Below are 16,022 nucleotides of genomic sequence, written 5' to 3' on the forward strand. Positions count from 1 at the left end.
GTCTACTTTGGTCTTTGCCCCTTGTGTTAACACTGGTGACCTTATACTTTACTCCTCTATATATGTGTGTGTGTCTGTACTTCATCTACTATGTGCTGCCATGAGGGTGCAAAGTGCTATGTGCAGCTGCCCTGCTGCACAGGAGATAGGCAAGGACTTCTCCAGAGCCTCTCCCATCCTCTGAAACTCTCTACCTCAATCTGGCTATGTCCTACTCTGGCCTTTTTTAGGAGATCTCTGAAAACTCATCTCTTTGGAGACGCCTCCAACTAACAGCTGGAAATTTTACCTCTTCCATCAGCTCATCCCCCATAGTTATTACTTTTTGGACAAGTTGCACCACCCTACCAGATTGTAAGCTCTTATAAACAGGGCCCTCTTAAGCCATTTTATTGTATTGTAACTGTACCGCCTCCCTTTAGATTGTAAAGCGCTGCACAAACTGTTAGCACTATAGAAATCCTGTATAATAATAATAATAATAATAATAATAATAATAATAATAATACAAGGTGGAGTGAACACCGGGGGGCAAGAGCAGGCAGAGAGATAGGAGTATACTCACTGGGGGTGTAAAAAGACTCTAATGCTCTTTTCTTACAGAAGAAGTAAAAAAAAAAATAAAAAGGGGGATAGCCGTGTGTACTGGAGGGGCCATCTCACTGCAGGCATGGATGTTGGGTGCATACTGGGGCTGAATATACAGGGGGAAAAAAATAAATAAAAAAATCAATGGGACTGCCAGGGTTGGAAGCTTACTGAACCGAAGGAAGAATTCCAATGAATGTGGCACTTGGCTTTAGATTCTCACAGCTACTTAAAAGGTTTTCCTCCAGGAAAGGAAGGAATTTCCTCAACCCCACAGCTAGAGTTCAGGAGAAGCTGACAGACAATTATATTATAATATATTGTACAGCTAAACTACAGCTACAAATCCAACTATTTATATCAGAGAGTGACGTCAGACATTTATAGTGTTATCTGACCGCGTCTTTCCTGCAACTGTTTTAATATTCCAACTCAGGAAATACTTCAGATAAGGTAGCAGCCAAACTCGCTCTGCCACTGTAAAAGTTTGGTATTTTGTACTGGCCATCCTTCAATTTTATTCCATTCTGTCCTGGCAGATGGCATCACTATTCCCCCTCACTTCTGTGAGGGCACTTTCTCACTCCTCTCCATCCTGTCCCAACAGAGGGCAACTCTATCTCATCTCCATTCTGGACCGTCAGAGGACGCGTCTCTCGCCTCAATGTTCCTCGGCTGGCAGAGGACGCGTCTCTCGCCTCAATGTTCCTCGGCTGGCAGAGGACGCGTCTCTCGCCTCAATGTTCCTCGGCTGGCAGAGGACGCGTCTCTCGCCTCAATGTTCCTCGGCTGGCAGAGGACGCGTCTCTCGCCTCAATGTTCCTCGGCTGGCAGAGGACGCGTCTCTCGCCTCAATGTTCCTCGGCTGGCAGAAAACATCTCAGTTCACCATTCTGTACTAGCAAAGGACATTTCTCCTCACCATTGTGGACTGGAGGGCACCTGTCTATTATCAGAATTTGAGTTTGGGCTTGAGAAGAGCTTTTCATCACAACTTATCTTGTGTTGCTTATCATGGTTACTATGTAGTTTTACTATGTTACCCTAGATATCTATTGCTTGTTTTTATCAATTGTACTGTTCAATACGAATAAAATTATATGTTTTTTATTATGTACAAACGCCCTTTGTTTTCATATACCTCATTTTTTGCCTTTGCAAGTGCCGGAAAAGTCCACCTAGGGGAACTCTTTGTTTTGTGTCTTAGATTATTGGACGTGGCACGGCTCCTTTTCCTAAACTAGTTGGTCACCCCCTTTTTCTGCCTATTATCAGAGGACATCAATCTCTTTCCTCACCTTTCTGCCCCATCTCCCCCCATCTCCATTCTGTAATAACAAAGGGCATCTCTACCTTCTCTCCATTTCTCACCAGCAGGAGCCACTGGGCAGGCCCAGGACAACATGGGCTCAGGTCGAATGATGCTAGCCATTAGACTGGGGACATCTAGGGGCAGGAAAATATACTGCAGGGGAAATCTGTGGACTGAAGGTGAATATTGCAGCAAAAGCTGGTATTGCTATTCTTTTCTTTATTGGTCTTTTCATTTTTATCTTTATTTTTGGCTAGAGTTCTGCCTTAAATCACAAGATTTCTAGGCCAAGTGGTTTTCTAGGACATCTGCTACAACACAAGTGAAACATATCAGGCTCCTTTGTGAAGATAGATTTATTTGGTTGTTTTTATTAAAGCAACTGTGCAATGGGGACTTCTCATCACACAAGTGACTGCATAGAATTTGCAATGTGTATTACACAAATAAAATAGAAAGGGGAGTCTAAGATCTCACCAACAAGCACAATGACATAGTCAAGGGCCGGCTGTGTCATAATACACTCACCAGCATGCAGCTGTACCTTTCCGATTATTCCTTCCACCAATCCCAGACAGATGGGATTCCAAGCCAGGAGCAGGTCAGTGGCTGTGAAGGAGGAGGACAACAATGTTGTATTATATATGCAACATGTACAATAAGACATATTTTATTTATTATTTATTTTGTGTTTTTTGTAGGTACTTATATAGCATCAGTCCTATTCTGCATTTACATAACAAACAAGGGTTACTTATTATTTTCTGCTATGAGCTGTTATGATCTGGCCCCTAGGAATGCTATAAGAGGTATATGAACTCTACATCACCGATGTGCGGGAACTGCGCTCCACACTACATACAGGAGGCTCATCCCCTCACCAGTCCACAAAGCAACCACTAGGGGTGCTGCTGCAGAAAACTGATAGGTCATGGCCATGCAGATACTGGGTTTGTCATGTGCCCCTAAATACAGGTGGTGCACTCCATGCCAGAATGGCATATGGCTACTGCACAGAGCCTGGGTGACTGGCCTTCCTATATAAAGAAGTCCGAGTTTCTAAATATAGGATCGGAGTTCTATTTTCCAGCCTCTGGTGCAGAACAGATCAAACAAGATTCAGCTCTATCACCATGGATTACACACTGCAGCCCAGGGTCCCCTCTCTTGCTGTCTCTGGAGTCTGATTACCATTGTCTTCATTATATTCCTACACCAGATGTAATGCGATGAGAAGAGCTGGAGCATGACCGAGTGATGAGCGCGCCCTCTCTATTATTCCCCATGGAGGATCGCACACCTTCCTGTATTCAAACTAGCGTCATATAGATACAAGGAAACACACACCACACAAGGGCAACAATACAGAGACAAGTACACCACAGGGGGGGGGGGGGGGGGGGACAATACAGAGACACGTACACCACACGGGGGGGGGGGGGGGGGGGGGGACGACAATACAGAGACACGTACACCACACTGGGGGGGGGGGGGGACACAATACAGAGACACGCACACCACACGGGGGGGGAGGGGGACAATACAGAGACACGCACACCACACGGGGGGGGACGACAATACAGAGACACGCACACCACACGGGGGGGAGGGGGACAATACAGAGACACACACACACCACATGGGGGGGGGGCAATACAGAGACACGCACACCACACGGGGGGGGGGACAATACAGAGACACACACACCACATGGGGGGGGCAATACAGAGACACGCACACCACACGGGGGGGGGACACAATACAGAGACACGTACACCACACGGGGGGGACAATGCAGAGACACGCACACCACACAGGGGAGACAATACAGAGACACGCACACCACACGGGGGAGACAATACAGAGACACGCACACCACGCGGGGGAGACAATACAGAGACACGCACACCACGCGGGGGAGACAATACAGAGACACGCACACCACGCGGGGGAGACAATACAGAGACACGCACACCACGCGGGGGAGACAATACAGAGACACGCACACCACGCGGGGGAGACAATACAGAGACACGCACACCACGCGGGGGAGACAATACAGAGACACGCACACCACGCGGGGGAGACAATACAGAGACACGCACACCACGCGGGGGAGACAATACAGAGACACGCACACCACGCGGGGGAGACAATACAGAGACACGCACACCACGCTGGGGAGACAATACAGAGACACGCACACCATGCGGGGGAGACAATACAGAGACACGCACACCACGCGGGGGAGACAATACAGAGACACGCACACCACGCGGGGGAGACAATACAGAGACACGCACACCACGCGGGGGGGGAGAAATACAGAGACACGCACACCACACGGGGGGGGACAATACAGAGACATGCACACCACACGGGGGGGGACAATACAGAGACACACACACCACATGGGGGGGGCAATACAGAGACACACACACCACATGGGGGGGGCAATACAGAGACACGCACACCACACGGGGGGGGGGGGGGACACAATACAGAGACACGTACACCACACGGGGGGGACAATGCAGAGACACGCACACCACACAGGGGAGACAATACAGAGACACGCACACCACACGGGGGAGACAATACAGAGACACGCACACCACGCGGGGGAGACAATACAGAGACACGCACACCACACGGGGGAGACAATACAGAGACACGCACACCACGCGGGGGGGGGGGGGAGAAATACAGAGACACGCACACCACACGGGGGGGACAATACAGAGACATGCACACCACACAGGGGGGACAGAAGAGAGACACGCACACCACACGGGGGGGACAATACAGAGACATGCACACCACACAGGGGGGACAGAAGAGAGACACGCACACCACACAGGGGCAACAATACAGAGACAGGCACACCACATGGGGGGGGGGCAGCACAGAGACAGGCACACCACATGGGGGGGGGGGCAGCGCAGAAACAGGCACACCACACAGGGGCAACAATACAGAGATTGGCACACCACATGGGGGGGCAGCACAGAGACAGGCACACCACATGGGGGGCAGCACAGAGACAGGCACACCACATGGGGGGGCAGCACAGAGACAGGCACACCACATGGGGGGGCAGCACAGAGACAGGCACACCACATGGGGGGGCAGCACAGAGACAGGCACACCACATGGGGGGGCAGCACAGAGACAGGCACACCACATGGGGGGGCAGCACAGAGACAGGCACACCACATGGGGGGGGCAGCACAGAGACAGGCACACCACATGGGGGGGACAGCACAGAGACAGGCACACCACATGGGGGGGGACAGCACAGAGACAGGCACACCACATGGGGGGGACAGAACAGACACACGCACACCACATGGGGAGACAGGGACAGAACAGACACACGCACACCACACGGGGGAGACAGGGACAGAACAGACACACGCACACCACACGGGGGAGACAGGGACAGAACAGACACACGCACACCACACGGGGGAGACAGGGACAGAACAGACACACTAACCCCATAGGCGAGACAATGCAGAGATGCACACACCACACGGGGGGGGGGGGGGGGACGACAGTACAGAGATACACACATCACACAGGGGGGCAACACAGAGACACACACCACACAGGGGGGTCAACACAGAGATGAACACACCACACAGGAGGACAGAACAGAGACAAACTAACCCCATACGAGGGACAATACAACGATACACACCACACGGGGGGGGGGGGGGGGGGCAGTACAGCGGGGGAGGGGATGACGCCTGGCATACATCATAACACAATGATGACAGTAAATAGAGAAAATCCCCACCACCAACCATGCAACAATATTTACACCTCGTGAGAAATATTTACATACCCCGCCCTGCATATGCTGCACTGTATATGTAAGGGACAGATCTGCTTACATCGGATGACTCCAGAGCTCATGTCTGAAGGTCACTGCAATCAATGTATATCTATATACAGTGCCTTGAAAAACTATTTATACCACTTGAAATTTTCCACATTGTCATCTTACAACCAAAAACATAAATGTGTTTTATTGAGATTTTATGTGATGGACCAACACAAAGTGGCACATAATTGTGAAGTGGAAGGAAAATTATAAATGGTTTTCAACATCTTTTACAAATATTTATCTGAAAAGTGTGGAGTGCATTTGTATTCAGCCCCCTTTACTCCGATACCCCTAACTAAAATCTACTGGATCCTATTGCCTTCAGAAGTCACCTAATTAGTAAATAGAATTTCATTTCAGTATACAGTTGTATGCAAAAGTTTAGGAACCCCTGACAATTTCCATGATTGTCATTTATAAATATTTGGGCGTTTGGATCAGCAATTTCATTTTTATCTATCAAATAACTGAAGGACACAGTAATATTTCCGTAGTGAAATGAGCCCGCTTCAAATCACCCCACAGATGTTCAATGATATTCAGGTCTGGGGACTGGGATGGCCATTCCAGAACATTGTACTTGTTCCTCTGCATAAATGACGAGTAGATTTTGAGCAGTGTTTTGGGTCGTTGTCTTGTTGAAATATCCAGCCCCGGCCTAACCTCAACTTTGTGACTGATTCCTCAACATTATTCTCAAGAGTCTGCTGATATTGAGTGGAATCCATGCGACCCTCAACTTTAACCAGATTCCCAGTACCGGCACTGGCCACACAGCCCCACAGCATGATGGAACCTCCACCAAATTTTACTGTGGGTAGCAAGTAGGGGTGCGCATCTTCATGTGGTCTCACGATTCAATTCGATCAGGATTATCTGGTCAACGATTCGATTCCGCGATGCATCACGATTACCGAAGAGCTCCCACTTCTGCTTGGGCCTCCTAGGCGGCCCTTCCTCCCTGCAATCTTCTGGGACACATCACAGGTCCCAGAAGATTGCCCGGCTGTGCAGGACAGCGCAGTGAGACATGCACACCCGGCTGTGAAGCTGCAAGCTGTCACAGCCGGATGCCCACAGTAGTATTGCCAGCGCAGTGGACAGGCAGGGGAGAGAATGGAGGGTTTGGGTGGCCACGTCGCTGGATTGTGGGACAGGCGAGTGTCTTTTTATTAAAAATTAGAAGATACCCTGTTTTTGTAGCTGCTGACTTTTAATAAACAAAAAATTTACTGGAACTCTTTCTTTGAATTAAAAATAACCTCACTCCTTTAAAGCGGAGTTCCACCCAAAAGTGGAACTTCCGCGTTAAGCACTCCTCGCCCCCTGACATGCCACATTTGGCATGCCATTTTTTTTTGGGGGGGGGGAGTGTGTGTGTGTGTGCTCTTTTTAGTGGGACTTCCTGTCCCAGCTGCCTAGGTGACTCCTCCTCTCGCTCGCTCTAGGCGGCCGCTCCCTGCCAGCGATCTTCTGAGACCATTGGCTGGCCAATAGCAGAGCGCAGTGTGTGCCTGGCCGTGAAGCTGTAAGCTGTCACGGCCGGGTGTCACTGCCCACAGTAGATATGACAGCACCGAGGAGAGGAGGGGGAGAGGAACGGGGCTCTGTGCTGCCCCATCGATGGACCGTGGGACAGGTAAGGATCTGATTATTAAAAAAGTCAGCAGCTACACTTTTTGTAGCTGCTGAATTTTAATAAACGAAAAAACGGGTGGAACTCCGCTTTACGAAGTGCACTAATTCAGTGCACTACAGGGTACAGGAATTCACACACACGGCTGCTGGGAGGTCAGGAGGGATTAGAATCCACAACTGACAAACAGCCCTGTGAAGTTCCCTGTACTGTCTCTGTGCTGACATTTCTCTGGGCTCCATGTTTGCACCTTCCAACACACTAGGAGTTAACACAGTGGAATGTGCAAACGGGGGGAGCCGGGGAAATGTCAGCACAGAGCATATGTAGGAGCCAGTGTAAGTAGAGTACAAACACATTTGTACTCTACATACTGCTGTTAAAATACCTGTGTAGTAAAAAATGCAGTTATAATCCATTAAGTGCCCACTGCTGTATGTGCATTTTAAAATATATGCAGCTTCATACCTCATTTCTTAGTGTGTTATAACTGTATATGCCGCTCATGTGACTGCTCGGTCCGGCCCGCCTCTCTCCTCTCACGTCTCTCCTGACGTCAGTGGGAGTTCTCAGCCCCGCCCACCGACTGTAGTTATCAGATCAGAAGAGAAGCGGGTGGGGCTGATGTCAGGAGAGACGTGAGAGGAGAGAGGCGGGCCGGACCGAGCAGTCACATGAGCGGCATATACAGTTATAACACACTAAGAAATGAGGTATGAAGCTGCATATATTTTTAAAAACACACACAGTGGTGGCCACTTAATGGATTATAACTCTGCATTAATTACAAAAGCTATTTTGACAAAAACGCTCGGAGCGCTCTTCCGGGAGGGGCGGAGCAAGTCGTGATGAGGTCACCCGACATCGATTTTTCAGGTCGCATGCATCGATGCCGCATCGGGGACACCCGAATTGCGATGCAGCGATTAAATTCCACACCCCTAGTAGCAAGTGTTTTTCTTGGAATGCTGTGTTCTTTTGCCTCCATGCATAACGCCCCTTGTTATGACCAAATAACTCAATCTTTGTTTCATCAGTCCACAGCACCTTATTCCAAAATGAAGCTGGCTTGTCCAAATGTGCGCTTGCATACCTCAAGCGACTCCGTTTGTGGCGTGTGTGCAGAAAAGTCTTCTTTCGCATCACTCTCCTATACAGCTTCTCTCTGTGCAAAGTGCGCTGAATTGTTGAAGGATGCACAGTGACACCATCTGCGGCAAGTTGATGTTGTAGGTGGTCCGTGAGCTGTTTTTGACCATTCTCACCTTCGCCTCTCCAATATTTTATGTGGCCTGCCACTTCTTGCCTTAACAGGAACTGTGCCTGTGGTCTTCCATTTCCTCACTATGTTCCTCACAGTGGACACTGACAGCTTATATCTCTGAGATAACTTTTTATAGCTCCCCTAAACCATAATGTAGAACAATCTTTGTTTTCAGGTCATTTGAGAGTTGTTTTTGAGGCCCCCATGTTGTCACTCTTCAGAGGAGAGTCAAAGAGAACAACAACTTGCAATTGGCCACCTTAAATACCTTTTCTCATGATTGGATGCACCTGTCTATGAAGTTCAAGGCTTAATGAGCTCACCAAACCAATTGTGTTCCAATTAATCAGTGCTAAGTAGTTACAGGTATTCAAATCAACAAAATGACAAGGGTGCCCAAATTTATGCACCTCTCTAATTTTGTTTTGATGCATATTGCGCATTTTCTGTTAATCCAATAAACCTCATTTCACTACTGAAATATTACTGTGTCCTTCAGTTATTTGATAGATCAAAATGAAATTGCTGATTCACACCAAAATATTTATAAATGACAATCATGGAAATTGTCAGGGGTTCCTAAACTTTTGCATACAAATGTAAATACAGCTGTTCTGTGAATCCCTCAGAGGCTTGTTAGAGAACCTTAGTGAACAAACAGCATCATGAAGGCCAAGGAACACACCAGACAGGTCAGGGATAAAGTTGTGGAGAAGTTTAAAGCAGGGTTAGGTTATAAAAAAATATCCCAAGCTTTGAACATCTCACGGAGCACTGTTCAATCCATCATGTGAAAATGGAAAGAGTATGGTACAACTGCAAACCTACCAAGACATGGCCGTCCACCTAAACTGACAGGCCGGACAAGGAGAGCATTCATCAGAGAAGCAGCCAAGAGGCCCATGGTAACTCTGGAGGAGCTGCAGAGATCCACAGCTCAGGTGGGAGAATCTGTCCACAGGACAACTATTAGTCGTGCGCTCAACAAATCTGGCCTTTATGGAAGAGTGACAAGAAGAAAGCCATTGTTGAAAGAAAGCCATAAGAAGTCCTGTTTGCAGTTTGCGAGAAGCCATGTGGGGGACACAGCAAATGTGGAAGAAGGTGCTCTGGTCAGATGAGACCAAAATTGAACTTTTTGGCCTAAAAGCAAAACGCTATGTATGGGGGAAAACTAACACTGCACATCACCCTGAACACACCATCCCCACTGTGAAACATGGTGGTGGCAGCATCATGTTGTGGGGATGCTTTTCTTCAGCAGGGACAGGGAAGCTGATCAGAGTTGATGGGAAGATGGATGGAACCAAATACAGGGCAATCCTAAAGGGAAACCTCTTTGAGTCTGCAAAAGACCTGAGGCTGGGGAGGAGCCGGAGGTTCACCTTCCAGCAGGACAACGACCCTAAACATACAGCCAGAGCTACAATGTTCTGATTTAGATCAGGGGTAGGCAACCTGGGGCCCTCCAGCTGTTGCAGAACTACAAGTCCCATCATGCCTCTGGGAGTAATTGTAACTGCCAGACTTGCAATGCCTCATGGGAAATGTAGTTCCACAACAGCTGGAGGGTCCCAGGTTGCCTTCCCGTGGTTTAGATCAAAACATATTCATGTGTTAGAATGGCCCAAAGTCCAGACCTAAATCCAAATGAGAATCTGTGGCAAGACTTGAAAATTGCTGTTCACAGACGCTCTGCATCCAATCTGACAGAGCTTGAGCTATTTTGCAGAAAAGAATGGGCAAAAATGTCCCTCTCTAGATGTGCAAAACTGGTAGAGACATCCCCAAAAAGATTTGCAGCTGTAATTGCAGTGAAAGGAGGTTCTACAAAGTATTAACTCAGGGGGGCTGAATACAAATGTACACCACACTTTTCACTTATTTATTTGTAAGAAATTTAGAAAACCATTTATCATTTTCCTTCCACTTCACAATTATGTGCCACTTTGTGTTGGTCTTTCACATAAAATCCCAATAAAATACATTTAGGTTTTTGGTTGTAACCTGACAAAATGTAGAACATTTCAAGGGGTATGAATACTTTTTCAAGGCACTGTATATGTACCATTAGTGTTCTGTATAATGGAGCCATGTTTACATACAACGAGGAAGATGGTCATGGTATGGCGGTGCCCTGACACATCCACAGGATGGTGACCCGTCACACGTCTCTCTCCTCGGGTATACATGAGATGAGCCACATCATTAATAAGGAAAGGTCTGCAGTATCAGAGTCCTGGCAGAAGGTCGCCCTGAATAATTGAACTCATTTCATCATGTAATGTAAACACGGCTCCAGCATGAGCGGATAAAGAGCGGCATGCTGGGAGACAGAGAATACTCCGAATACCAAACATCACGTCTACAGCCTGGGGGGATTCACAGCCAAACACACCCAGGCAAGCCCTGATGACTGGCTGCTTGGGGTCCGGGTCCAAGGAAAAACTGACACAATACTATGACCCAGAAGGGTGGAACTTCACTCCATTGTATGCCTGACCTGAACATGATCCAGATCCAGAGGGGGGGTCATCACTCATATCAATGGTGGGGAGGGGATCGGAGGTTAATGAGTCTACAATCCATCTGTACTGAGAACAAAGAATTCTCTATACTGTAACTGCTCACATTTCCCAAATAGAACTAAAAGCTTATTTCTGAGAAATGCCACAAAGCAGGGACTTAGCTGTAGCAGTGTGTTGGTAGTAACACACTGCTACTGCCCATCACCAGGGTACTACCAACACACTGCTACTGCCCATCACCTGGGTACTACCAACACACTGCTACTGCCCATCACCAGGGTACTCCCAGCACACTGCTACTACCCATCACCAGGGTACTCCCAGCATATTGACCGCATACTGCTATCACTCAACTCCAAAAAGGTACTACCAGCACACTGCTACTACCCAACACCAGGGTACTACTAGCATATTGACCGCACGCTGCTACTACCAAACACTAGAGCACTACCAGCACATTGACTGTACACTGCTATTACCCAATATTAGGGTACTACCAGCATATTGACCACACACTGTTACTACCTGACACTAGCAGCACACCAAGTAGCAGAACATTGACCACACACTGCTACTACCAGAAACCAGAGCACACCAAGTAGCAGCACAACAACCTCACACTACTACCAGACACTAGTAGCACACCATGTACTAGGCCAGCACAACAACCTCACAGCGCTAATACCAGAAGCACGCCAAATGCCAGCCCAATGACCACACACTGCTACTACGCGACACCAGCAGCTTACCAAGAACCAGCACACTGGCAATACACTGCTACTACCGGACACCAGGAGCACAAAAAGTACAGGCACAAAGAGCAAGTACCAGCGCAATGACCACACACTGCTTCTAGCCAACCCACGAGCATATCAAAAGTACCAGCATGATGACCACACACTGCTAGTATACAACGCTGGAAGCACACCAAGTACCAGCACACACTGACCGCACATTACTACTACCAGACACCAAGAGCACATTAAAGCGGGAGTCCGGCGACCAATCTTTTTTTTTTTTTCTTAGGTCATTGAGACACTTTGCTAATCCCAAAATAATACTCACAGTTTGGGTGTAATATTTCCGCCTCTGTCTGTTTTTGTACTGAAGAATAACTTAAAAAATGTGATGCTGGCTGTTTCCATCTTGCTTGTGGGCATGTGAAGCCCACAAGCATTGATTTCCTGGATGCTGTGAATGCTGTTCATTCACAGCTTGTTCACACGCATGATCATTGTTCCCGCACTGAATCTTGGGAAGCCTGACACTAAGCTCCCAGGAGACAGTGCGGTGCCGGGGAAAGGCAATAAACACGCCTACTCCCATGGGAGGAGAGACAGGAAGTGCCACAATAAAGTACAATATAAAGGTAATTACAGCGATAAAAACTGTTTCCGTGTGGCATTTGAACATCTATGCAATTAACTGAAGGGGGTAAGATTAAGTTAAAAATTTGAGTGGAACCCCGCTTTCAGTACAAGCACACTGACCACACACTGCTACTGCTGGACACTGGGAGCACACCAAGTCCATGAACAATGACTGCACACTGCTACTACTTGATACCTGAAGCATGCCAAGCACCAGCACACTGACCACACAAAGCGAATACCAGACACTGATAGCATGCCAAGTACTGGCACACCGACGACACACACTGCTACTACCAAACACTTTTTTTTGCTTTTTATTTTTAATAAATTTGCAAAGATTACAAAAACTTTCTTCACGTTGTCATTATGGGGTATTGTTTGTAGAATTTTGAGGAATATAATGAATTTAATCCATTTTGGAATAAGGCTGTAATATAACAAAATGTGGAAAAAGTGAAGCGATAGGAATGCTTTCTGGATTCACTGTACACAACACATAGTAATGTCTATAAGAATGTCCAATAAAGACACAGATACTTCCATATATAAACACAGTCACATCTAGAGGAATGTACAATATAGACACAAATACCTTCAGACATAACACAGAGTCACGTCTAGAGGAACATTTATTTATAGACAAACACACCACTCTCATCTAGAGGAAAGTCCAACATAGACACAAAACTCAATTATAAAATACCACTGATCTACATACGTATAGAAAATAAAGACACAATGAGCGACACATACTGCACAGCACTCTATTGTTTCCGAGTACCAAGCTCCCTTCGTCTCACCTGTCTATCCCTCCCGTGCCCTGTGATTACACCATTTCTCCAGTCTATTCTTTCCATATCCCAGGCCCCGGCCATTTATCCAGCCAATCCTTTGCAGGTCCCGGGATCAGTTTCTCTCTCAAATCTCTCCTTCCCAGATCCCACCATTTCTTCAGTCTATCTTTTGAGTGTTGTGGATCAGTCCATCTCTCCAATTTATCCATCTCTCCAGGTCTATTCTCCCAGTTTGCTAGAATCCCACCATCCCTCCAATCTCCATAGGTCTATTCTCCCAATGTGTTGTGATCCATTCTCTCTGTATCCCGAGATATGGTGGAGAGACCAACACCTCTCCAGGCCTAGTCTCCCCATGTCTCAAGATCTCTCCAGTCTATCCTCTATGTGTCATGGGATCCTACCATACCTTCAGTCTATCTGCCACGTATCCCAAGATGCCACCATCTCTTCAGTCTATCTTCCCAGAATTCCAGCAAATCCCAAGGTCTATCCTCTATGTGTCCCAGGATCCCCACCATCTCACCAAGATCCCTGACATCTTTCCAGGTCTATCTTCCCTATGTCCTGGGATCTTGTCATGTATGGAATCTATCCTCCATCTCTTCAGTCTATCCCCATGTGTCCTGACCATTTACCGCCAATGCAATACTCCCAACGCACACGTTCCTGTACAAACGGCTGTATCTTAAATTGGGTGCTGACCATTTACCTAGGCCTTATCCTCTACGTGTCCCAGCATTCCCACCATCTCTCCACGTCCTTCCACCCTGTGTCCCGAGATCCCCAACATCTCTTCAGTCTATCCTCCATGTGTGATGTAATCCTGCCATATCTCCAGTCTATCCTCCCAGTGTCTCCCACCTTCCATAGTCTATCCTCTATTTCTCAGGATCACTCTCGTCTCTCAGTCTATCCTCCTCGAGTTATGGGATCCTACCATCTCTTCAGTCAATCTTCCATGTGTCCTGGGATGTCAGCATCATTCCAGCCTACCCTCTCGGCGTCCCGCCGTCTCTCCAGCCCACCCTCCTGGCGTCCTGTCGTCTCTCCAGCCCACCCTCTCAGCATCCCGCCTAGGGTTGCCACCACATCCCTTTAAACCCAAACACATATGAATTACACAGGTTCTGAGGATAATTTAACACAGATAAGGCACCAAGTGAGTTTAATTTCTGCCTTAATCAACCACAGAGCCCATGTAATTAGTATGTGTCCAGTTTTAAAGGGGTGAGGTGGCAACCCTAGTCCCGCCATCTCTCCTATCGTCCCTCCAGCCTATCCTCCCAATGTCGCACCGTCTCTCCTGTCCATTCTCCCAATGTCCCACAGAACCTGCAAGTTGGGCCTTTGTGATGGTGTGGAACCCCTGTGACCCTAGTGTGGTGCTCCTATGATGGTATCAGACCACTTGTGTGTGGGGTCCACAGACAAGCCTGTAACTCCTGTGCTGGTGTGGAGTCCAGTGTTGGTGTTAAGTCCCTGAAGGGTAGGGCTCATATGCTAATGCGGGCCCCCGTATGGGTATTATGCTGTGTGGGGCCCCATGAGCTCATCTAAGGTCCCCGCTGCCTGGGGCCCCTGAGCTCACTCCATCTAAGGTCCCCACGGCCTGGGGCCCCTGAGCTAGCTCATCTAAGGTCCCCGCTGCTCGAGGCCCCTGAGCTCATCTAAGGTCCCCGCTGTCTGGGGCCCCGGAGCTCATCTAAGGTCCCCGCTGCCCGAGGCCCCTGAGCTCATCTAAGGTCCCCGCTGCCCGAGGCCCCTGAGCTCATCTAAGGTTCCCACTGTGTGTGGCCCCTGAGCCCATTTTAGATCCCTACTGTATGTGGCCCCTGAGCTCATCTAAGGTCCCTGCTTTGTGTGGCCCCTGAGCTCATCTAAGGTCCCTGCTTTGTGTGGCCCCTGAGCTCATCTAAGGTCCCTGCTTTGTGTGGCCCCTGAGCTCATCTAAGGTCCCTGCTTTGTGTGGCCCCTGAGCTCATCTAAGGTCCCTGCTTTGTGTGGCCCCTGAGCTCATCTAAGGTCCCTGCTTTGTGTGGCCCCAGAGCTCATCTAAGGTCCCTGCTGTGTGGGGCCCCTGTGTTGGTGTTTGGCCCTTGGTGTCTGGACCCCCACACGTCCCCCCCATCTCACCTGGTCGGGTGGACAGAGCCCCATCCCGGCGGCTGCACCACAAGGCCCGGTCCCCGCTCTGGACGATGTAATGCTCCTGGGACTGGAAGAGCTCCATCAGAGGCGACCGGGAGCTCCGGGTGTGACCACACTCCGCATCGCTGTCAGCCTCGGCTCCGCCCCCTGCTCCTCCCTCCCGGCGCGCTCCTCCCTCCAGGCGCAGGTACATTCCGAGCCCCGCCCCTTCCATGACACTCTGCTCCGTCACCATGGAGAGAAACTTTACCCACAATCCCCTTCTGGGCGATATGTTTCCAGGTCGGAGCTGTATCCCGGCGAATCATTTGGGGGTGGGGCCATAGGTCACCAATCACCGTCTAGAGACGTGTGCGTCTGTAGAGACCAATAGGCCGCTGTTTTGTCAGATTAGGCGACCCGTCAGAATGTTTAACGGAAGTGACGTTTCGTCGCCGCCATCTTGCTACACCCCACACTCCTCCATAGTAAGTATACACTGAGA

General features: G+C 48.7%; 1 protein-coding gene across 1 annotated transcript in view; it reads right to left on the bottom strand.

The window, feature by feature from the left end:
* The window catches only part of INPP5F (inositol polyphosphate-5-phosphatase F), a 62,520-nt gene extending 46,774 nt beyond the window's left edge, over positions 1 to 15,746 (bottom strand). The window contains exons 1-2 of the mRNA XM_073595775.1: positions 15,524 to 15,746; positions 2,429 to 2,509 (exon numbers count right to left, since the gene is read on the bottom strand). Coding sequence (XP_073451876.1) covers positions 2,429 to 2,509; positions 15,524 to 15,731 — 289 coding nt within the window. The 5' untranslated portion in view covers positions 15,732 to 15,746. The remainder of the gene's footprint in view (positions 1 to 2,428; positions 2,510 to 15,523) is intronic.
* Between the last annotated feature and the right edge of the window lie 276 nt (positions 15,747 to 16,022).

Source organism: Aquarana catesbeiana, linkage group LG08 (assembly GCF_042186555.1).
Source record: "Aquarana catesbeiana isolate 2022-GZ linkage group LG08, ASM4218655v1, whole genome shotgun sequence".
Classification (NCBI taxonomy): domain Eukaryota; kingdom Metazoa; phylum Chordata; class Amphibia; order Anura; family Ranidae; genus Aquarana; species Aquarana catesbeiana.